Source organism: Aedes albopictus, chromosome 1, assembly GCF_035046485.1.
Source record: "Aedes albopictus strain Foshan chromosome 1, AalbF5, whole genome shotgun sequence".
Classification (NCBI taxonomy): domain Eukaryota; kingdom Metazoa; phylum Arthropoda; class Insecta; order Diptera; family Culicidae; genus Aedes; species Aedes albopictus.
Window position 1 is genome coordinate 330,323,910 of NC_085136.1, and position 24,222 is coordinate 330,348,131.

General features: G+C 38.4%; 1 protein-coding gene across 1 annotated transcript; it reads left to right on the forward strand.

Moving 5' to 3' along the window:
• Positions 1-1,906: 1,906 nt before the first annotated feature.
• LOC134285786 (uncharacterized) lies at positions 1,907-12,116 on the forward strand. Its single transcript, XM_062847339.1, has 9 exons — positions 1,907-2,416; positions 3,071-3,295; positions 3,423-3,635; positions 3,698-3,949; positions 8,121-8,330; positions 8,394-8,612; positions 9,640-9,864; positions 9,935-11,111; positions 11,679-12,116. The coding sequence occupies exons 1-9, from the start codon at positions 1,907-1,909 to the stop codon at positions 11,930-11,932; spliced, it is 3,285 nt and encodes a 1,094-aa protein (XP_062703323.1). The 3' UTR covers positions 11,933-12,116.
• The last annotated feature ends 12,106 nt before the right edge of the window (positions 12,117-24,222 follow it).

The window sequence follows — 24,222 nt, forward strand, 5'->3', positions numbered from 1 at the left end:
TTCCTCGGTGGTTTTTGAGCAGTGTCTACTACATCCCGTGCTGACATCGATTTTCAAGATCAGAGTTGCTCTCTGTCACTATCAATGGTAGGCAAACTGCCGATTTTGATAGGCTGACTGCGATCCAAGTCAGCGTGGGCTCTGTTGAGTCACCGTCACTTTCTTTTCCCATCACTGCCGTTCTACGCCCGATTGTCCCATGTTATATGGGAATCCCATATAACATGGGACAATTATGCATAGAACGGCAGATCACAACTGGACTGATTGCGATGGCGGGTAGATATCCCTGATAGACCATCTTTAAAATTCGTTTAAAAATCAAAATAAACACTTAAAGTGATGAAATTTAAATATGTGGTATAGAATAAAAAGTTTTGTATGATGATCATAAAACATTTTGAGTTTTGGCTAAAATCGCAAAAATATCAGTTCAGTTGCTATGATAGTGCTCTGGAGTGTGGGTCAGTATCAAGTCGTTGCCGGTCACTATCGTTTTGATATTGATCGGCCTACAGTGATAGTGACGATGGTGCAAAATCAGTAGTCAACTGACATGACTGATATTTGGCAGCTCTGTTCAAGATACGACATCTGGTGAGGCATCGACGAAACTTCCAGTGGAGTTATGGCAACAAAAGATATCGTCTACGATTTGTGTCACCGGCGATTTGGCCACCTAGGACTGGCTAATATGAAAACTCCGTTGAAGCGGGAAAGATGGAAACAACGGAATGGTGAGGATCTTAGATTGGCCTATATGCATCTGTAAAGTGTGTCTCTTCCAAGGGAAGCAAACCGTTCGATGATGTTTGTAGGGAGTCGTGTGCCTTGGCCGCTAGAAATAATCCATTCGGGGTAATGCGGTACGCTTACGCGGAGGACAGTAGATCGACATTCCAAGCTAAAAATATCACAGATGGTTCTTTTTTGTGTAGTAGTAAAATCAAATTTTCTCGATGAAGAAACTGTTCCGGAACATGAAGTAAACACAAAACGTTTCCTTTTCAAACCATTCTTGACTTCTATTCACTAACTTTTCACAAAACTATTCCGTTTTCTAACAATTCGACACTGATTTTTCATAAGGGCCTAAGTCGCAAATATAAACAAATCAAGTTTTCGCTGGTATTCAATTCAGCGCTAAAAATACTTTAAAAAACGGTAAAAATGTAAAAAAAAACTTTTTTTTTTCATTTGAAATTGAAAGAAAACAAAAAGGCGTAACGTATATTTTTTGTATAATTTTCAATTTGTTATATACGCCTTTATTATTCTTCGGCGGTATAAAGGCGAAACCGACATTTTTTCTGCACTATGGCCAGTAATGGTTTTTTCAATAATTTCAACTGAATTCAATTGTTTTGAAAATGTATAATTAGTATTTTTATATCCAACTGCATGTATTTAGTTGTGCAACTCATCAAACATTGAAAAAAATGAGTAATATTCGGTCTTTTGAACAATTTCCATCATTTTTCAACACGCCCTTATTGAAAGCAGTACTTTTTTGCGCCCTTCAGAATATTCGCCATCTATCAAAGAGAAAATCGTTTTCGCCTGTATACTGAGTCTAATTAGAAAACCAATCTTCATTTTCGCCTGATTACCTAGCCTCTTTGCGTTCAAAACAATCAGTTTCGCCTGTTTATCACGACATTTTTTCAGCGCTGTTTACAGCTTGGCCCAAATGTATTTTTGCAAATCGCGAGTTTTATTAAGTTTTACGCGTTTTACGTAAAGTTCATAATGGATGGCTCCAAAAATAAAATGAATCTCTTATGTGGAAGACTGCTGTCGCTTCTGATCTACCCACGTTACTGGAGAGTAAACAAGTTTGTTACTGTTTTAAGATCAAAAACTAAAATTATTAATGGTTAATGCTTATCACACAGATGGTGCCGCAATGCTTCCTGGACCAGATCCGGATTTTTTCGCAGGGTCAGTGCAAGCAACGCCGTCTGTAGGATGCTACGAGGAGGTAGTGACGACCAGCAATGAAAACGAAACTGAGCTCTCTTTCCGCAACGTTGAAACGTCGACACCAAAACGGAAGTCGAACGATGCGAGTAAATCCAATAAGCATAGTCGTTTGCACCCATCGAACTCAAATTCCTTCATCGATCCCCCGTTGCGAACCAGATTGTCTCTTAGCAAATCTATGCCTATCCAAACGCTACCTGAAATCGATGCATATCGTGGATTCGTCAACCCTCCTCTCCGAAACAGGCATTTACGAGAGTTCAATCATTCTGCTGACCCACTGCTACCCAGATATCCGTTTTCCGTTAAAATAGAAAAGCAAAGAAATGAGCTACAGACTGCAGATTCAAACCGTCACAAAATGGAAATAGAGCGAAGCTCTAGAAGGCTGCCATTGCTGGACAGATCGCTTGGCACAATACGCAAATCACAGGTAATATAAAAGTACTTTATTTGAAAAACTTCTCTCTGGTTGTTCGTTCCTACTGGAACTTGACCTTACTTTCTTCAACTTAGTATTTAAGCACTCGCAGTAGCTATTGCAGATTTTACCCCAAACCGAACTATCCCATTATTTTTAGTACGCTTAGTAAGTGTGATAAGGGGCCCAAATAGTCGAAACAATAAACGCGCGAGTATTCAGCAAGAAAATGCTGAGAATGACGGGTTAGATTATCGGACGGCCCATTAACTTCAGGCAAAATGCAGATTGGCAGAGAAAGCAGTTACCTGCCACTCTATGCCCAAGGAAGTCAATAATATTTCCATTACGAAAATGTCCCTGGACTGACCGGGAATCGAACACGTCACTCTCAGCATGGTCATGCTGAATACTCACGTCTTTTCAGCTGTGACTATATGGGCCCTATATATTGTATTCGATTAGGGCTGAAAGTCTCTCAAATAAAGATAAATCAATCAATCAATGTGTTCGATTAATCATTTAGATTTATTGAATATATAATTTATGATTGAGCACAAAATTGTTGTTCTTGATTTTGGTGATTATCTAATATCATTGTTTTATTAATGTTCATTTTCATATGTATGGTTATGGTTATATAAACGTTTTGAATTATTGGTACAGGTATCCGGCGAAAACAGATCATTTTCAGTATCGGGACGGCGCCGTGATTCGTCGTTGCATGTATCCGTTGATGCGGTTACGAATAATGAACGATACAGGTATGGAAAGAGTAACAACTCGATCAGAGACCTACATCTACATCGTACATCAGTCCGAGATGGAGAGCACCGAAAAGGCGAAGAAAAGCTCAAAAATCAATCATATTCTGCAAACGACAAATCTCAGGTAAGATTGACTACGTTGCTCGTTTGATTTTTACATAAAATTTGTCAAAATCGAACGAACACTACATTTAATTACGCAACGAACTTGAAACCCCACGGAGAAACGAACAATGTAATTTTCATTGCAGGTGTCCGTCAAAGATTATTTGTCATTGGCAGTAGGACAACACCAAGACCTAAAAGCAAAGTCCTTTTGCAACTCGTTGAGAGACAACAGTGACCGCTTACACCGTGGAATAAACTCTGAAGTAGGCAAACAGATAATCAGGCCGGATATCTCGCAGATTTCGAATAACTCATCGCTGCTCAACGGACGGTGTGCTGCAATCGACTTATCCCAGGTAATTTGTACAAAATATCTTTCTAAATTATTGATAATTCTTTCATGATTGTTTTTCCGCAGGTACCCGTCGTTCTTGATAAAAATAATGATTCATTATCGTCTGTTGCTCGACGCAGTGATAGCAAGGGCCCTCCGCTTTCAATTACCCATGCATATTCAAGTAACAATTTGATTCGAGACACCACGGCCATCGACCTGAGTTGTAGACCAACGCGAGAAGTAGAGCAGCAGAGAAAAGAAGTGAAGTTATCGCGACGTTTGAGTGAATCATATTGGCGAAATGAATCGTATACTGCAGGAAACGTTTCAAAGGTAATTTCCAACTATGATCAAACTTGCAACGGTGGGTTGACATACGGATCCAAAACTATTTGTCAAACATGCTTTTAGAAAGAAGTGTTTGATTGTTGTAAAATGGGTTTACGTTGTTTGTAACCACCCTACAACTTGTATAAAAACAACGTTATTTGATTTGTTGATCAGTTAAAGTATGCTTTTTTTAACTTTCCTATTCTATTCTGTACAGGGTTTGGTTATTGTAATTATTGAAGAGTGTTTGTACCGTGAGGTCGCCATTCACCATTCATTTTTTGTCTATCACACAATAATTATCAAAAGCTATTGATCTATTGTAAGGTACCCCGGGGCAAGTGAGAATCCGGGGCAAGTGAGACCTACAGCTATAATATTTTTTATTTGTTAGTTTTGAGGCAAACATTCTTCATAGAAAACATAGAGAGATCGTAGTGTGCTCTGCCAGCATCTGGTCGCAATTTTTTTCCTGTCAGATTTTTTCTCGTGATTTTTCTTTCAATTCGGCTGGTGATTTTGTATTTTAGTGAGATATAAGTATAACTTCCTGTTGTGATCGCAAACAGGCAGTCATTCGGTCGTATTTTGGAGAAAATGAGCTACGGAAAGTAACATTCCAAATCCCTACTGCCGCCGTCGTCGTCGTCGAGCTCCGCCGTGTTCCGTCGTGTTAGTGTCGTGGTCGTTCCACTGGAAACTGCTGGTGAAGGAAGTGAAGGAACGTTAAAAATAATTGGCTACGGCTCAAACAGGCATTCAACTAGTTCTTTGGAAACCTATACCTACATTATAGTGATAAGTGATGGTGTTTTATGCTGGTCCGAAGAAGTCAACAGCTGCAAAGTGAAGTTATTGGTAGCCAACCTCGAAGTTTATTTGAGAAAAATATTGCTTTGCTAAGTGCCAAGCATTCAACAGTGATCAACGGTGCTAGAAGAATTTGGAGAAGATTTGCTTAGTGTGTGGCTGAGAAGAAAAACTTAAGAAGTATCTCATCCGGAAGGTGCATCAACAAAGAGCTATCTCCTTCCCCAGGGCATAGTGTTCCAGAATTTCTCCCTGTTTTCGGATGAAAAGTTAAATTGCTGGTGGCGCTATGCCTTCCGGCAAATATCAGAAAAAATCTGTCCTGTGACGATGGTTTTCAAGAACAATATTTCCCAGCAGAGAAGAATCGGTATCGATTTGTGGAAAATAATTCATGACTTGTGTGTGATCATCAAGTGTGAAGTTACTGACGCGCTCGTTTTAAATCCGGGAGATAACGCGTTTTTTTCTGTTTGAAACCTGGTGAAAATGTATGAAATAGAAGGTATGGAAGAATAGTTTGTGGTGTATGTTACAGCACTGAAGAATTACGTGGACCAGTAGTTTATGGATGATACTGCCTTAAGAAAATTCCTGTGGGCGGCCTGCGGAGTGTTAAGTATTGTTGAGTTGCCTAGTTAACTACGTGGAATGGATTCAAATTGGTGAGATCAAACCATTTTTAATTAGTATTCCCGACAAACATCGGACTGCCTACTTTATTTTTTGACATACAATTCCGTGGAGAGCTTATTCACATAACGCAGAATGAAGACTTCGTTTCAGCATTTGTAGGACATAATATCATTTTCGGAGATTATTCTTCCAATTTTTTTGATAGAATGACATATTTGTAACAATTTCGCGTTTTTTGTTGTGCTTACTATGTGGGCTTAATTTTATTTTTTTTTTTATTCGGGTAAGGGATCATCCTTTTTTTCGTTTCAGAGAGCGAGTAATGGCGCTTAAGCCTAGGCTTTTAAGCCAGGGCACAAGGAGAAATGCCTGTGCCCCATCCCAGGAGAAGAGACGCCAACTAAAACGGAGTGTGCAACCTTCTTAGCAGCACCACTCCCAACGATTTTACGTTCAAACACCATTACCCTTAAACGAAACGGTTGGTACGGTTGTCCCCGTTTCTTCCTTAATTCAATTCAAAAAGGTTTGTCAATCATGTCATTCATAAGTGGATAACCTGATTGACTTATGTTTTTGAATTATCTTCCAACCCATTAGTCTGCACAGTGGGCCTGGCCATTTTAATATTTGTATCATATCATAGCACATCTATGATATGCTACAAATATTAATGCTGACAAGAAAATATCGGAAGAAATTTTGATATTTCCAGGATGCTTTTCAATACTGGCTGTGCAAGCACTAGAATAGAATAGAATAGAATAGAAACATTCTTCATAGAAAACATAGGTATCACTCCAACGGATACTTTGAATTTAAAAATTGTTATTGTTCTCACCATAAAGAGACCATACATGTAATTGTTGTTCATATGTAATTTTCAATTCACTAAGTGAGTTTAACGTACTCTACTACATTCGTCTTTTATAAATAGAATAACAAATAAAGTAAAACTTTTTCGGTTTCAGGATAATATTTGGAGTGCTTGCAAATTATTTTAAGCGAAAAAGCTGTAATTTATTCTCATTTATTACCTTTTGTTAACTGCTCTCACTTGCCCCAGTGCATTTCAGCATCTGGGGGCAAGTGAGACCTATGAGAGTAAACAAACACAATTTCATAGTTTGATCTCGCTTTCTTCAGCCAAAGTCGAAATTCACAAAAAAGTGAAGTAAAAATCGGCGAAATAAGTAATCAATCGTTGAATTATACTTAATTACTTCTATTTTGATGATGAAGCTGTTGTTTGAAATGGTAAAGTCTTTGATAGAAGATATATTTTTTCGAAGTTATCTTTTTTTTCATATTTTTGAACAAGCAAATTCAATTATTTTTTGTTTTTCGATGCATAATGAGTTTTTCTGAATGTTAAAGAACCGGCCATAAAGTATGAAAAAATTGGAAAACGACTTATTCGGAGTTCACGATTTGAAAATCTTTATTTAATGATCTTAAAATTATGTAAGGGAAAACATAACATCAGTAAATGTTGAAAAATCTTTTGGCGAGACTCATCAACTACGTACTATGAAAAGTAAGTTTAGAAATCTTTCGCCATTTAACCTTAGGACGCTTTTTGTATAAATAAAATCAATGTGTTTTACACGAGCTGCTAGAGTTAAATCATTTTTTTTTCTCATTGATTCGTTATTATATGTGTTACGTAATTTATGCACGATACCACAAAACTTTTCCAACATAAATCTCTAAACATAGTTATTCGCATAAGATATTTATAATTTATGCTACCTTACATCTATGCAGCAGCTATATTAAGCCATTAGTACGAGAAATCCGAATAGGTCCCACTTGCCCCGGGATACGGTGTAAATGAAGATCTGCTCCACTTTTCATTATATGCATAATATACAGAATTTAAAATTTTTGAAACAGTTTTAATGCCCGTTATTAGGAAGAAATATACCAAATATGTCTTTTAGAACCATTGGAATTATAAAATGATTTATGTTTAGAATTTTTTGGCTTCACAAAACCAAACTAGCATTTTTTTAGGTCTCACTTGCCCCGGGGTACCTTAACAAAAATGAATGTAATATGTTGTCACATTCAAAAACTATCATTTCACCAAAATTTTATATGGGTGTACTTGAAATCATGTTGTCAAAAAATAGGTTCCCACTTCATAAGCGCAGCGTGGGCGTGAGCAGCGAGCAGGGAACCAACTCCACGGTAACAATGAGCGTGTTCACTAGACTATAGCAGAATTTGACCCAACGCCAATCTGTATTCTTAAAAGTTTGATCAACGAACTTCGCTCAGTCCTAAGATCTTAAGCTTCATACGGAATGCCTCATTGGCTAGTTGTGCCAGTTTACCCTGCTGGGCCAAGTGCTGGGCTAGGGTTAATACATTAAAAAAATAGGGTCTCAAAGGGTTAAACATTTTAGCACAGACAAACAGACGTAACACTTCGGACATTTTTCGGTTCAAATCATTGTCACGGAAACATATTCGCCCAATGCTAAAATGACTAAGTTTGGCCGACCATCAACTAGGTGGCGGTAGTGAGCGAACGTCAAACTCGAACAAAAACGATGTGAGCGCCACAGGTGGGTAGTTGACCAACTATCAAATTTTGAAAAAGATCGTTAAATCGAAGTACGATGGGAATTATCAGAGTGTTACGTCTGTTTGTCTGTGATTTTTGTTTCTACTAATGTAATAATTTGTTTTCTTTAAAAAAAAAATTTTGCGCTTTTTACAGCTATCCGATTTGTCATCAGTGGTAGGAAGACATCAAGAACGAAGAGCTCAACTGTTATCCAGGAACCCATTAAAAGATATCAACGGCAATGATCTACACCGCGGATTGAAATCTGAAGCAGATAGGCGAATCATCCGGTCATACAAGTTACAGGCTTCGAATAATTCGTCGTTGCTTAACGGACGATTTCCTGCAATCGATTTATTACAAGTAAATTGAAGCGATTTCATTTTTAGATCAAACATTAAACCAGCATATATATATTTTTTGCAGCTATCTTCTGAGAATGGGCTTCACCGGGAACGAGCAAATTCTTCCCATCAGTGTGTCTGTGCAACTTCACGCAGTAATTCGCAAAGATTCGAAAGCAGATATGATCAACATTACAGGTCGGCTCAGGAAATTGATAGCCACAGGACGGTAGTCAAGAAAATGAGAGGTTTGGAGTTGCCTTTGCTAGATAGGTCGGATGACGCAATTGACGCATCTCAGGTAATTCTAGCGATATTGTTAGCAAAATTCTTAGACATTGTTAGCGTAGATGAGAACTGAAACTTTTGAAACGTGAAAATCCTTTTTTCTCCCAATTGCACTGCCCATAACTGCATATTTGTAATATTTGTATTTTTCTGCTGGCATTCACCCAATACCAAGGATGATCACCAAATTACAAGTAGGGTCTGAGACCATTTGGGCAGGGGGACCTATTTTGGACACTTGCTGCTGTATCTTAGTCATTTTTGAACCAATTTATTTGGTTTTCGGAATAAGGTGATATACGAGTATCTAGCCGTGTTCAAAAATGCATGTCGATTGGTTTGAAATTGACTGAGTTATATGTAGCAGCAAGTGCCCAAAATAGGTCCTCCTGCCCAAATGGTCCCAGACCCTACTTTCGATTACCTGAATGAAATTTTTAAAGTTTGTTCTAGAATTTATAAAATAAATGCCAAGTCATTTTATCTCATTACCAAATGTATAACAGTCACACTGAGAACAAGAGTTCAAAGCGTTGATTGATGACATATAATAGGTCTAAATAATGTTCCTGCTATTGATCCAGCACACAAGAAATGCTATAGACGATTTCATTGTCAATTATTTATTGGAAATTTTTTGAAATTCCCGGGGGAAAACTGTTGCGGGTTTAAGCGATTTTTTGGGCTTTTTTCAGTTTTTTTTAGGTTTTTTGGCTTGACAAAACTAGTGTCGTTCCCCTGGAAATTCCGGTCATTTTCTATTCTAGCGAAAGTTGCTACCTTTGGCATCCATTTTCTCCAATGCCTACTTTCGTACAATGTTACTGTTATACGGTTATGGGCAGTTCAGAAGAAATTTCTCAGGAATTACGCAGTTGTAAGAAATTTACTGTTTAAATAGCACTGTAGAAAAATTCTGCCAGGAATCGTATAGACAAAAAAAACAGGAATCGTCATTGGCGTGCCGCATAGTTCTGGCAAAAATATTAAATCTTGTATAATGATGATTATAGTATAATACGTATAACTTTGATTTTCAGATGTCCATCAATTCAGATGTTAGCAATCTATCATGGTCACAAATGAGAAAACACCAGGATCGATCACCATTGCGTCGATTTGTAGACCCATTTTCACAGTCGAGGAACTCCAGCAACCTTGGGTTGTTAAAAGATGACAGACAGAGACATAAAATGGACAGTCCGCGTACTTCTAGGATGTACTATGCATACAACACCTCGAATACGACAGTCGATACAGTTCAGGTATTTTTTTTTATTTCTGAGAGCATCCCCAATTATTATAATAAAATAAATTGTTCATATTCTATCTCAGGATCCTAATTTCTCGTACGCGTACGATGAATCATCGAGAAAATTGCGGATTGGCAAACTCTACCGGAATGTTTCACGAAACCTCTTCAATCCTATTTGGTCACGAGAAAACATTGGCGTAAATCCACGGCACAAGCAGCACGGTGAATTCAGCATTCATAGAGAGATTCACAGTACATCGTATGATTCCGCTCGTCATAGCAATGGAACAGATGGACAGGAAGCTATTATCGACTTATCTCGCTCAAGTCGTCACCCAAGGCAAGAATTGGCCAAGGAGATGGCCAAGCAAAAAGCAAACATGTCGCAGGATTTGATCGGCCTAGACCTGCGGTGCCAACCAGCAGGAATCACTAAGCCAAGTCTTCCGGAGATATTGGAACATGTTGGATCAGATGGAATAGGATCACTGGTGCGAAACGGAGAGCCGGATGTTTTCAAAGCAGTTCTACATTTGAACCACCGTTCAGCATGTATCGATTCTGTCTCGCATGCTTCAAGCAAACTTGCTGCCGATACGATCATTGATGCAGAACCGCCAGTTTTAGTGGAGAAAACGTTATGCGACCCACCAGCACATGGTAGACAGCTGGTGGCTAAATATAGCTTGATTCTACCAGATGATGAAAACATGTCTACAAATGAAGCCCACGTCGAGGAACAAACCGAAATTGGTGTTCCGACTACTCCTACCCGACTAAACACATCGATAACGAAACTAACAAACGATCACGCTAAGCCGTTCGACATAATAGCAGCTGAACCGGTTATGCAACAAAAGTGTACAACTGATGCCACAATTTTCGAAACGAGCGAACAGCTGTTCCCTAAACCTACTGAGTTGGCGAATGAGCAGATAGCCATTTGTTCTCAATTGCAGATTAGTTCGAATCAGGAATTTGCAAATAATGCACGACAGAACTGCGATGAGAACAGTAAGAGGAATGATGATTCCGATTCAGAGGAATTTGCAAATAATGCACGACAGAATTGTGATGAGAACAGTGAGAGGAATGATGATTCCGATTCAGAGCATGAAGACTTGGACGATAACGCTCATGAGATTCAAATTGGTGATCTTACTTTATTGAATGAGTTCATAGTTGACGAATATTTTGAAAAATATGCTAATCAAACACTCATCAATGACGACGATGAAGGCGAAAAGGAACACCAAGGTATGTAATGTTATGTGCTTATCAATTATGGAAGTAATGTTCAGTCTACATTTTTGTTGTTTATTGTGGGTTTATCGGCTACTTGTATTCTACCGGTCGCTTCAGTATGGCCTCCAAAGTAGCCGTTTTATAAACATTGTTATTGAATGCGTTCAATTCCTCGTTGCCACTAGCTACTCAATAACATTCATTTTTTAACAATTAAGTTGAGTTTAATATGAAAACGGCTACTTTGTAACGGCTACTTAAGTAACCGGTGGAATACAAATAGCTGGCAAATCCACAATATTTTCATTCAGGAAAGTATAAGCACAGTTCACACATAATGACATTCTAAGACATGTGACTAAAAATCCTGATATTAACATGTAAACAGTGCGGAATAATTTCTTTTTCATCACTTCACGATTAGAACTTCAAATTAATAAGGGAATGTACCGTGCAAGACCCCATTTTATATATTGAAATCGCACTTATATTTTCAGGGATCTATACAACCGATTCTTCAATCACAGACAGTCTGTTTTTCAATGTCAAATATAATTAATTCATATTACCATTCCACAGAATCGTCACCAACACATTCTCCTGCTGATGTCGAGTTAAACAACGGTGACCTCGGATTTGAAGAGCTGAATACAAACTCTCCGCCAAAGAAAAAAAATCTTCGAATTGCTATTCGAAACTCGCGAATGCGCGGTTTGCAGTACACGCGAGCTGACGGTGTTGTCATCCCTGCTCGGAGCGTTAAGCCTCCGTGCAGTTCAGCAAGTATAAATGTTACGAAAAATACAGCGAAGAAATACGACAAAAACTGTTGAAAAACCTTTTGAAGTTGACGACATCCGGTCAGAACCAGTTCATAAGCAATCACTTTTCAATCCGGACCACTGCTCGGCCTAAGGTAAAAATATGATTGGGACTTTAAAAGAAATTTAACCCTTTCCTTCCCACGACTTTGAACGGACCCCCCCACCTCTCCCCCCTTGGAATCTACGTAGCGTATGAACACAGACAAACAGACGTAACACTTCGAACATTTTTTGATTCAAATCATGACTAAGTTTGGCCGACCATCAACTGGGCGGCGGTAGTGAGCAAACGTCCAACTCGAACAAAAACGATGTGAGCGCTACAGGTGGGTAGTTGGCCAACTATCAAATTTTGAAAAAGATCGTTAAATCGAAGTACGATGGGAATTATCAGAGTGTTACGTCTGTTTGTCTGTGGTATGAACAAGCCTTAATGCGTTTTTTTATTGCAGGGCCTAGGTCATTCACGGAGAGTGTTCACCAGATCTTACTTTCTTCCCGCTGTCAACGGCCGTATTCATGTTTGCAAAGAAATGTTCAGCCACACATTGGATGTTAAGGATTAAAAGATTCGCGTGCTGGCTGATAAAAAGGTTGTTGGATTGGGTATCACTGCAGACGATCTGAGGTCCAACAATAGGTCACAAAAAGCACTGCATGAAAGCGATTTGATTTATATCGAGCAGCATATACGCTCATTTCCTGCATACACCTCGCACTATGCTCGTGAAAGGTCAGATAAGCTCTATTTGAGCTCTGACTTATCCATAAGTCGTATGCATGAGCTATATAAAATAAAATGCCTGGAAGACAATAAGCAGCCTGTGCAGTACAATACTTATCGTAAGATGTTCAAAAAGTTGAACATTTCTTTTAGGAAATTGAAGGTTGACACGTGTTGTAAATGTGACAAGTTTGCTATCAGTCTCAAACTGGCAACAGAAGATGAGAGGCCAAGTATTGAAAAAAAAAGCGCGAGAAAGGCACCACGCTGAGGCCGACGAGCCATACCTCCAAAAAAAACGTGACGTGCTGAAAGCAAAATCGGATATTCGGTATAGGACGGCGACATTCGACCTACAAAAATGTCTACCAACTCCGTATTTAAGCACTGGTATCGCGTTCTACAAACGCCAGTTGTATCCGTACAACCTGACCATATTTGCCAGTCATCTTTCAGCAAACTCTGTGCAGTGCTTCCTCTGGGATGAATCGAAAGCAAGAAGAGGGTCGCAGGAAATAGGGTCATGTCTATTAAAGGATCTGCAAGACTTAGATGAGAGAATGGAAACTATGGTGTACTATTCAGACCGCTGTGCCGGCCAAAACCATAATGTTATAATCTGTATGCTCTTTCTATACTTTATCGAAAGCTGTGCTCGCGCTGGACGCACACTAACCATTGAACATAAGTTCATGGTATCCGGTCACAGCCACATGCAGGTGGACTCTGTGCACGGCGCAATAGAAATTGCCAAGAAAAGGTGTTCTATGAACATAGAAACCCCTCGCGATTGGGCGGTTTTTATTTCGGCCATAAGCAGAAAAGTGCCATTCAAAGTTATTGAATTGGAACAAAGAAGCTTCTTAGCGCTGAAAGGCCTGGATTCATATTACAAACGGTCAAAAACGGATACAGAAGGTGAAATTGTAAGATTCAAAGAAATCGCTGCATTCAAATACACAACCGGTGATTTGGGGACTGTGTATTTTAAGTACGATTTGCGCGACGAAGAATATCGGCAGTTCACCATGAACCGAGATCTCAACATACCTATCGTTTTGCCGTCGGCAATAAGTGATGAGCCGATCCCCATTCCTCAGGAAAAATTGGAAGATCTGCGAAAGTTGATGGAATTTGTCTCCAATAAGGCTTTCTATGAGACGCTTCTGAAGCAGCTAGTACCGAAAAAGCGTGGGCGGCGCTCAAAAATCGAAGTTGAGGACCACTTTGAGGCCGATCTGGACCAAGATCTCATGGCGGAAGAGCTGACGCAGGGATAGTCAATAGAGATAGGCCGGGTAATAAGTGTATAAGCGAAATAAAAGTTGTTATCGTTTCATTGAATCATTTTTTTTTATTTTACAATATCACCACTTATACATTACTTGTTTTATCTTTTGTTCGCGTTATCAATACGTATGAAAAGTGCAATTCATATTATGATAAACTGAATTTCCTCTTAATTCAAGCGGCAGACTTTACGTAAGGTACACTGGGGTAAGTTGAAATGGGTGGGACAGGAAAAACGAGAAACTGAACAAAATTTCGTTACAATTTAAAAATCTATCCTTCACCAAAAGGTTATTGAAATTTGATTCAAAAACTGTGTAATGCCATTCCAATTGCTTATGAATTGATAGCATCATATTAACCCATTATTTTCCTACACCACTCGTTTCAGCTTGCCCGGTGTACCTTATTACGTAGGTCGCTGCATACTAATATCCAAGTAACCCTGCAGTTCAAACCGTAAAACATGCATACAAAGAGTGTATAAATCAAGCATGATCCTGTATGTACAATTTGAGTTGAATAAAAGTCGGAAAAGATCCCAATATAGTCGCATAGTAACTAACTACAACCACGGTATCAGGTATCAGAAGGTCGGCTACAGAGGCACGTTCTCCTTCATTTGGGAAATTTGTGCCATCGCCATGAACACGAGCCTGACTACAATCTAGGACACTACTATTAGGCTTGGGGCTCTTGTCCAGGTAAATTCAACTTTTAATTATTGTTGGATAATGTTTTAAGGGCTGTTTGCAGTTCAGAAGGAATTTTTCAGCCTATCTTGATAGGGAAATTCCTTGTCTGAATCGCTCAAGAAGGCGTTTTCAGAAGGCAATTTCCTTGACTTCCTTGGGTAGAGTATGCTCGTGCCTGCCACACGATATACGAATGCAAAATAATCATAAGAGCGATTCCAAGCAACAGCATCAAAATTAAGGAAAATTTTTAATTCATGATTTTCTATTGAACTGAAACTTTGCACAGTTTTTCAGTTCCATCTAAATCGCCATTTTTCGATATCAAATTTTTATTTAGAGCCACGACTAACTTTTCAAAAGGGTGTATGTGAAAATGGTTCAAAAATATTCAAAAATATGCACAGCAAAAACGGATTGTTCGATTGCTATGAATTTTTCAGCAAAGTTAGATAGCTAAATGGTGATTTCTAAGAAAATATACACTGTGAAAAAAAATCTATTTTATCATTGAAAAACATCATTTTTGTCACAAAAACTCAAATATCTCAAAACCCTATCTTTTTACCAACTTGAATTTTTTAGGGAAAACGGTCCATTGTATTAGCAATCTACCATAAAAATTTGGTGATGGTAAACTAATAAACAAAAAAGTTATAACATTTCAAAAATTTCACAATTTTTACATTTAGTAAAAAAAATTTTTCTGTGTAAATTATTTCGGCCGGGAATCGCGATTTGATGCTGATTTTATTGTTCAGCAAAGTTAGATAACTAAATGGCGATTCCTAAGAAAATATACACTGTGAAAAAAATCTTTTTTAACATTAAAAATATCATTTTTGTCACAAAAACTCAAATATCTCAAAACCCTATCTTTTTACCAACGTAATTTTTTAGAGAAAACGGTCCATTGTATTAGCAATCTACCATGAAAATAAACAAAAAAGTTATGACAATTCAAACATTTCACAATTTTCACATTTAGTAATAATTTTTCTTAGTGTAAATTATTTCGGCCGGAAATTGAAGTTTGATGCTGATTTTATTGTTAATGGCCTTGCGTGAGTAAAACAAGTTGTTTTTATTATATATTATATATACATATAATATAATATACTATGTACCGTAATGTTCCGATTTTATCACGCCCTCCGCGCATTAGTCGTTTATTCATTAATTTGCTGTTACATTTGAGGACAAGTGTTTTCCCTCTTCTTCAAGATGAATGTTGAAAGCGTGTTTTGCAACGTTAAAAATATTGAAATGGGTATAGATGTTGAAGAATATTACAGGGCATTTTTGAAAAGGGGCGTAATTAAATTGTTTAAACAGATGTCGCTGATGGCAATTTCTCAGTTGTTGTCGTTTTCGAACTTCCTGCGCCCTGCTTTACCGATGATATACAGATGGCTCGTTTGTCAAATTCTAGACGGCAGGACGTGCAAATGCGTAATTTTGTACACAATGTGGACATTTGGGCATAACCAGTCTCTTTCAGTTTATCTATGGTGCTTTCGGTGAGATTTCGTGACTCTTTTGAACATTTTTTTTCATCAAACGGTCTACAAGAGAGCGTTGAGTTGAAGACCTTTGAGAAAGCGACTGTTCATCTTGTTCGTTAGATTATAATAAACAAAATCACTTATTAATTTTAACTTACTTGTTTGGTGTTGGTGGCTGAAGAAAAAAAATACTATACAATTTTTAATATTCATAGCGGTAGTATTTTTTTGTTTTTTTCGTGAGCATTGTCAGGTATGTATACAGACAAACAAACGTAACACTGGCGAAATTTTCATTGACCACGCCTTCAACGATCATTTTGAATCTTGGTTGTGGCTTTCATAACAAGAAGAGCGCCCATCGTTTTTCTTTGCGTTTGACGTTTCACACTAGCGCCTTCTGATGACGATATTGCACAACGCAGTGTTTCGTGAAACATTTCCACCAGGTGGTGATAGTGTGAACTGGGCGATGAATTTTCACTAAAATTGTTCTAGGCGTTTCGTCTGTTTGTCTGTGGTATGTACCTCTTATGCATTTGTTGTTGTTGAAGTTACTCGCATTCTTCCGATCATAAAGTCTGTTCTCTACACACTTAATTTTGATTACCGCACGGTGTGTCTGGTATAAGAAATTTATTACAAAAAAATAGGCATCGCTAATTTTTACGTTACGTGAAAGTTGACGCTACTAGCATAGACTAATTTCAAGACCTCGATGTACCAAAGAAAACGATCAAATTTTCGGTGACCAGTCCGGTACCCAATAAATATTCATAACCGTGTATTTTTTTCCGTGTAAATTGCCTTTTGTGTAAATTTTATTTAGCGTGTTACACTGATCTGACAGCTCTGACAGCAAGGGACTCAACATAAATTACGTAAAGTGAGTACCGAGGATTGTTCACAATCTGCGAACTTGACTGCGGAAAAAATTGCGACCATGACGCCGCTGCTACTAGCTTTCATTCAAGCCCAACATCGAAATATTCCATCGGGGGAACTTTTTCATACAAAAATTGGGTATGTTTGTTAAGTAGAAATAGGGATTAATTTGGAACCGTTCATTTTGTATGGGGAAAAACAGTATTCTGAAAAAGTTGTTCGAGATCCCTCGGTGGATTTTTTTTGAGGGACCGTGCAAATGAAAGCTGGAAGTCTCTATTTTTGAGTAGCGAAAAATTTGGCGATGCCCAATTTTTTGTTATAAACCTTTCCCATACACACGCCGTGTACCGAGTTCGGTAATTTTTTGACGAGATTAAAACTGCTGAGCACCGAACTCGTTCAGCAAAAATGCATTGTTTACCTTTTCCATACGATTTTGACAGTTGTTTTACTGAGCCTCAGTAAAATCGATTACCGAAACTACCGAGATCGTACTGCTGTTATAATCTCGTCAAAAAAGTACCGAACAGGCAATTCAGAAATAAGTGTGTAAGAGGGATTTTTTTTGCGGATAAACTAGACGTATACGCGTATAAAAAAAACTTTTATTATACAGCTTTTGTCTTAAAAATAAATTCAATTCCATTTTTCTTATAATCAACAGCTTTTCAACACTATCAAGGGATTTTTTCACCAGTCACGTACAATAAAAAGTATGACAATCTCAATATTTTTGATCACAACACTGGATCGCGTCTAAGTTTCAAATAGATACTATAGTAATTACGAATAATCAAACTAAAGTATCATGAAAACAACTTGTTTAATTCAGGCGGTAGCCTTTACAATAAAATCAGCATCAAAATATAATTCTCGAAATAATTTACACAGAAAAAAATTTTTTTTTGTTACTAAATGTAAAAATTGTGAAATGTTTGAAATGTCATAACTTTTTTGTTTATCAGTTTACCATCACCAAAATTTTATGGTAGATAGCTGATATAATGGGCCATTTCCCCTAAAAAATTGAAGTTGGTAAAAAGATAGGGTTTTGAGATATTTGAGTTTTTGTGACAAATATCATATTTTTTCAAAGTAGAAAAAGAAATTTTTTACAGTGTATATTTTCTAAGGAATCATCATTTAGTTATCTAACTTTGCTGAAAAATTTATAACAATCGAACAATCCGTTTTTGCTGTACAGCTTTTAGAATATTTTAGAACTATTTTCGCATACACCCTTTTGAAAAGTTAGTCGTGAGTGAATATGAAGGTTTAATATCAAAAAATGGCGATTTATATGAAATTGAAAAACTGTGCAAAGTTTCAGATATTTTTGAAATGGTCGCTCAGGATCGACTGACATGACTCCGTGGAATTCCTCATAAGCAAAAATGGTCATTGGCCTCAGATTAGTGTTCTATTAGATCAGCACGTCCCGAATGACTATAGCCTGCGTCTCAACCTTGTTTACTATTAGATCAAGTCCTTTGGGACTTTACGCAAAGATGAAAGAAAGAATTTGTAATAAACCGCAATAAATAGTAGTGAATTTCTTTTAAATAGTATTTTTAATATTTTTAAAACCAAGAATATTAAAAAAGAATAAAATAGAAACTACGGGGTTTTCAGTTTTGTGGTTTCCTTTTAATTTGTCAACAAAATTTGTTGAGGGTACATTTAATGTATATACCCTCCGGTAATCCAATTGTTCAACAAGTAACAGTTACTATCTGAAAAACTCCTTCTAAATGGTCTGAGTTCCATTGAGGTTCTTTGCTAGATTCTGCTAACTTTTAACGTTTTCTTCTGGAGTCGCCAAGCCTCCTGATTTTCAATCGTTGAGTTTCCCTCACTTCCAGCTATTCACGGACTTCCCTATGCAAAACATTCATCCTGCCGATCCTTCGATCCGTCTCAGCTCCACACACGTCTTCCGTCCGTTTCAAAACCCAATCTGGTCGCTCCTCCTGGCGGACATCTACCGAAAGCAGTCAGTCACAGTCGATGCCGTTCTCCTGAATCGTATCCGCAACTTTTTTGGCATCCGTTTTGGAGGTGATGTGTGCAGCCAACATTCGTGGTCCCGGGGGAGTTTTTCATTAACTCCGTAAGCTGTTCCTTGCGCCAAAAAGATGTACTGTCCAATCTTTCCATAGCTCCGGATGGCTTCGTTGTCGACCATGAAAGCGCAGTCGGAATGTTCCAGGGTGGTGTGGGTCGTCAGAATCGAGTTGTATGGCTCAACGACGGCCGTCGAAACCTGAGGAGCAGGGTAGATGCGAATTCGAGCTTGGACTTCTTGCCGTAGTCAACCGAGAGACGTTCCATCAGCAGGGAACTTGCTTCGTAATGTGTTTTAAGCTAGTATGACACTCTTTGACCAATGCCAAATATTTGACCACTTTTGACAGTTAAATTTTGACCAAGGTGTACCTGGCAAACAAAAATATTTGTCACTCTCGAAAAACGAATAGGGACAAACAGAGCCAAACAACCTGCCAAAATTTATCTGTCAAAAGTGGTCAAATATTTGGCGTCTGGGCAAAGAGTGTAATAGCACCCTTAGTCACAGAAATACTGCACGGTAAAAGGGCGATTCAAACAAAATGAATCAAAATAAGATGTAAACATTTGGGCGGAAAACAAAAGAACGGCGAAATTATTTGGGCGAAATCAGCTTGTCAAAAAACATTACGGCGAGTTTCTGAAGGGCTTAATCATAAACAATATAATCAATGGGCGCATTGCATATTTTATTTTCTACCGTAAAAATAAAACAGATTTTTAAATTTCGCTACTCATTACTGTATTGTTGGAAACTTGAAACAACTATAAAAAATACGTACATGTTAGTTTTAGTTTTTTCGAGAAAGCTAAATTTGAAAAACCACCTGCAAATATTCAATTCCAATTTTCTCCATTGGAGCTAGTTGTGACATTGGCCCTTATGAAAAATCAGTGTCGAATTAATGTTTTTCGCGATTTTGCCATACGATTTGACAGTTCTTGACTACCATGCTTCCGTGAGCTTGAGGTGAGAATTTGAGAAAGTTGATAACCGAGAGTAGCACAGACGCACAGACGATGCATTGAATACAAGTGATGGTGTCGCCGCCGGGCTGTCAGCGCTGGAAACTTGATGCTATAAAAGTTCTTGCATGCAATTTTCACTGCTGGCGCCAACTGGAAGCATTCAATGGAATAGTAAACAGCTTTTACCTTATTCATGGTCGTCTATCTTCTGGAGTCCAAGGAAGAGGTGCAATCGAAGTTTGAAGAATACTGTCCTTTAGTGACCTCATTCTTTGGTAATCGAGTGGCCCGACTGCGGTGCGACAATGGCGGAGAGTACACCGGGGATTACTTCCGTTAGTTTTGTCTCCAGGCATCAGCGTGGAAGCAACCGCCCCGTACAGCCCCAGCAAAATGGGATGTCAGAGAGAATAAGGTGAACTCTACGGCTTTGGGACAGAAGGTCGAAGGACAAAAGGTCGAATGGACAAAAGGTCGAATGGACAAAAGGTCGAAGGGACAAAAGGTCGAATGGGACAAAAGGTCGAATGGGACAAAAGGTCGAATGGGACAAAAGGTCGAATGGGACAAAAGGTCGAATTTTAGTAGACCAATTTACCAGCTGGTATTTCTCGCTTATAAGACAAACATTTTTGAGAAGTCTTTGTTGCCGCTCATTGAAAGAAACATTGTAGTGCTGTTATAGAAATCATATGCATTTCAGTCACTAACATTTCCATAGGAAATTTTTCCTTCTTTTGTTTGTAGGCTGTTCTTTAAAGTTCTGTTAATGTAGTATTTATTTAATGGCAATTTAGTTTGGTTTTTTGTTCAGGAATTTTTCCTTCTTAAATTTATAGGCTGTTCTTTTAACTTTTGTTAGTGAAATAATTATTGACTCCTTAGGGACTTATTTTTCAATCAGAAATTTTGCCTTCTTCTTTTCAATATCTGTTCTTTCTAATTGTACTGCAGAAACATTCATTAACTACTTGTGCTTAGTGATCATCCCCTCTTGGATTGATAGGTAGATCCAAATAATTATACTGTATAAGTAAAAAAAAACATTTTGTTTGCTCATACAGGCGTTACGCCAAAAATTGAGAATTTTCGATCCCCCTCTCCCTGTCCTATACTAACTATATTGCTTGTTACACTTTTGCAAACCACCCTCCCCCTATAATCGTGACGTACTTCATGGATCACCCCTATAATACCCAGAGATTTGTCCTTTTCTAATTTATAGACTGCTTGACTTTATTTAATGGCATTAATGATTGGAATTTCGAATGAGAATATTCCGATCTATGATTCATCCTTCTTCAACCTATAGGCTGTTCTTTCAAGGACAGAGATGGCATGCTAAGATATCACATAAATCACAGACAAATAGATGTGACACTAACGAAATTTCAATCTCATATATCTCATGATCCTGATCACTTAGAAAGTTGGTGTCTTCGGCAAAGTTGTTTGGCTGGTCAAGGACTAACCGATAATAAGATTTAAGATTCAAAATTCCACCGCTAGGCGGTGCTAGTGAGCTAAAAAAATTTGTTTTTCATAAATATCAGGAAAATTTGCCAAAAAATGCAACTAGCGCCGCGTAGCTGTTGAAACTTGAAGCAAACGGTAATTATTCTGAAAGCCCTTGATCTACCAAACCATATTGCCGAAGACACCATCTTTCTACAAAATGAGGATGCTGAGATATGCGAAATTTAAAATTTGTTTGCTCTCTAGCGCCACCTAGTGGTAGAATTTTGAATCTTAAGTCTTATTATCGGTTAGCCCTTGACCAGCCAAACAACTTTGCCGAAGACACCAACTCTCGAAGTAATCAGGATCAAGAGATATATGAGATTGAAATTTCGCTAGTATCACATCTACTTGTCTGTGATTTATGTGATATCTTAGACAAGCAGATGCAACACTGACAAAATTTCCATCCCATATATCTCAGGAACCTGATTACTTAGAGAGTTGGTTTCTTCGGCAAAGTTGTTCAGCGGGTCAAGGGCTTTCAGAATATGGGCCGTGTGAATTGTGATTCCACCGCTAGGCGGCGCTAAATAGCGTACAAGTTTTACATGTCACATATCTCAGCATTCTGATTCTTTAAAAAGATGGTGTCTTCGGCAAAATTGTTTGGTAGATCAAGGGCTTTCAGGATAATTGTCGTTTGGTTCGAGTTTCTGCAGCTAGGTGGCGCTAGTTGCAATTTTTTGCAAGTTTTCCTGATATATATGAAAAACAAAATTTGTTAGCTCACTAGCACCACCTGTTGGTGGAATTTGGAACCAAAATATTCATCAACTGTAAGTCCTTGACCAGCTTAAGACGTCTGCTTGTCTCTGATATCACAGGATTTGATACCCCTTAGCAGGTTTTGGACTTACTGGCATGCTTTCGGTTCATCAAATGCTCAAACAACACTGACCCCTTTAAACACACTGCGTGTGCACTGAGTTCTGTTTTTTCTGCGTGCGCGCAGAAATTGCGCACTGGGATTATGATCTGCGGGCTCTCATTGCTCTCACGCTGCACTCTAATCACTCGCACAAAAACTCTGCGTGAGAGAAATTATGTACATTTTATTGTGCGTTTTTTTTTCTCTTTCTCTTTTGTAAGGTAAATGAAACTGAGAAGTTCAGTGAAAGATGAGCGTAAATGGGCACAATTTCTGCGTGACATGCCATGCAAGGAATATTATTTTCCATATTTAACCTTAATGAATAACATTACTTTTCATCATTTATGGGCATCTATTTCGAATTGCAATGCGGTAAAAATTGCTGCATATAAGCTATTGCAAGTTTTAGAAGACACTTTCCTATTCTCCAATAATGATTGTTTTAAAGTTGTTGAATAATGTTGCTATCACTCGTTCTATTTTTTAATCGTCGTTTTTCTGTCGAATGCTGATCACTTTTTCATGTCTTCCAATTTGTCTTTAGTCTATTTAACCTCTTTACCCTTTTAGACCTTTTGTCCATTCGACCTTTTGTACATTCGTCCTTTTGTCCATTCGACCTTTTGTCCCATTAGACCTTTTGTCCATTCGACCTTTTGTCCATTCGACCTTTTGTCCATTCGACCTTTTGTCCATTCGACCTTTTGTCCATTCGACCTTTTGTCCATTCGACCTTTTGTCCATTCGACCTTTTGTCCTTCGACCTTTTGTCCTTCGACCTTATGTCTTTCGACCTTTTGTCATAGACTCAACTCTACTATAGAACAGTGGCATTCGTCCAGGCAGGAATCCTCCAAATTCGTCCCGGTAGCGGACGATGTTCCGCATGACGAGGCAGTACCAGATGTACGGGAAGACTGTCTGTCACCTGACGAAGATGACGATGCTGGAACCGCACTCCCTCCGCAACCAGAACGTGTCAATTGATCAACAGAAGTTATCACGAGGCGAAGCGGACGGGAGTGCTACTGTTGCTGAATGTTCTGTAGGAAACCCCGAGGACCATGACCATTCGTTGCATTGCGTTCGTTTGCGATGAATGCCGAATCATTCGTGGAGAACTAGGGCTATCGATGGGTTACGCCAGCGAAAAGATTGAATGCACTGGGAGGCGGCCATCGCAATCGAGCTAGAATCGCTGCGGAAAAACAAAACATGGGAGTTTCTTCCGGAAGCAAAAGGAAACACAATAGTCGACTGCAAGTGGACATTCAAGGTCAAGAGAGATGAATCCGGTAATATCGATCGCTATAAAGCCCGCCTGTTCGATAAAGACATTTTTTTTTAAATTTCTTTGTATTTGTGAATTTTAACTTATTGCTAATTCTTCACACCGATAAAGACATGTTCTAGAGGCGATACAGGGGGCTTCAAGGACGTTTCGGGGATTTTTAAGGGTGTGCGTTACAGAGGGTCTGAGAAGGTTTCAGAGAGTTATCGGAGGTATTTCAGGAAGTTTCAGAGGATGTTCAGAGAGTTCCGGAGGCGTTGATGGGTATTTCAGGTAGTTGCAGAATGAATTCAAGATGTTTAAGACTAATTCCTCGTGCAGATTCTATGATCTTTACTCAAGGGAGCTCTTGGAGATTTTAAACACTTGACTTGACTAAGGACTTGACTGTACTTGGTTGTATAAGCCTGTGCAAGCATGAACCACCGAACCGTATCGCGAGCTGATAAGCTGTTCAACGTATTTGGTTCTGGTATTT

Bases quoted from the DNA above. Each gene is read 5' to 3' on its own strand.
- LOC134285786 (XM_062847339.1), top strand. From the start codon at position 1,907: ATGCTTCCTGGACCAGATCCGGATTTTTTCGCAGGGTCAGTGCAAGCA. The intron at 2,417-3,070 runs GTAATATAAAAG...TTATTGGTACAG, and splicing joins GCACAATACGCAAATCACAG to GTATCCGGCGAAAACAGATC. The intron at 3,296-3,422 runs GTAAGATTGACT...TTTTCATTGCAG, and splicing joins CTGCAAACGACAAATCTCAG to GTGTCCGTCAAAGATTATTT.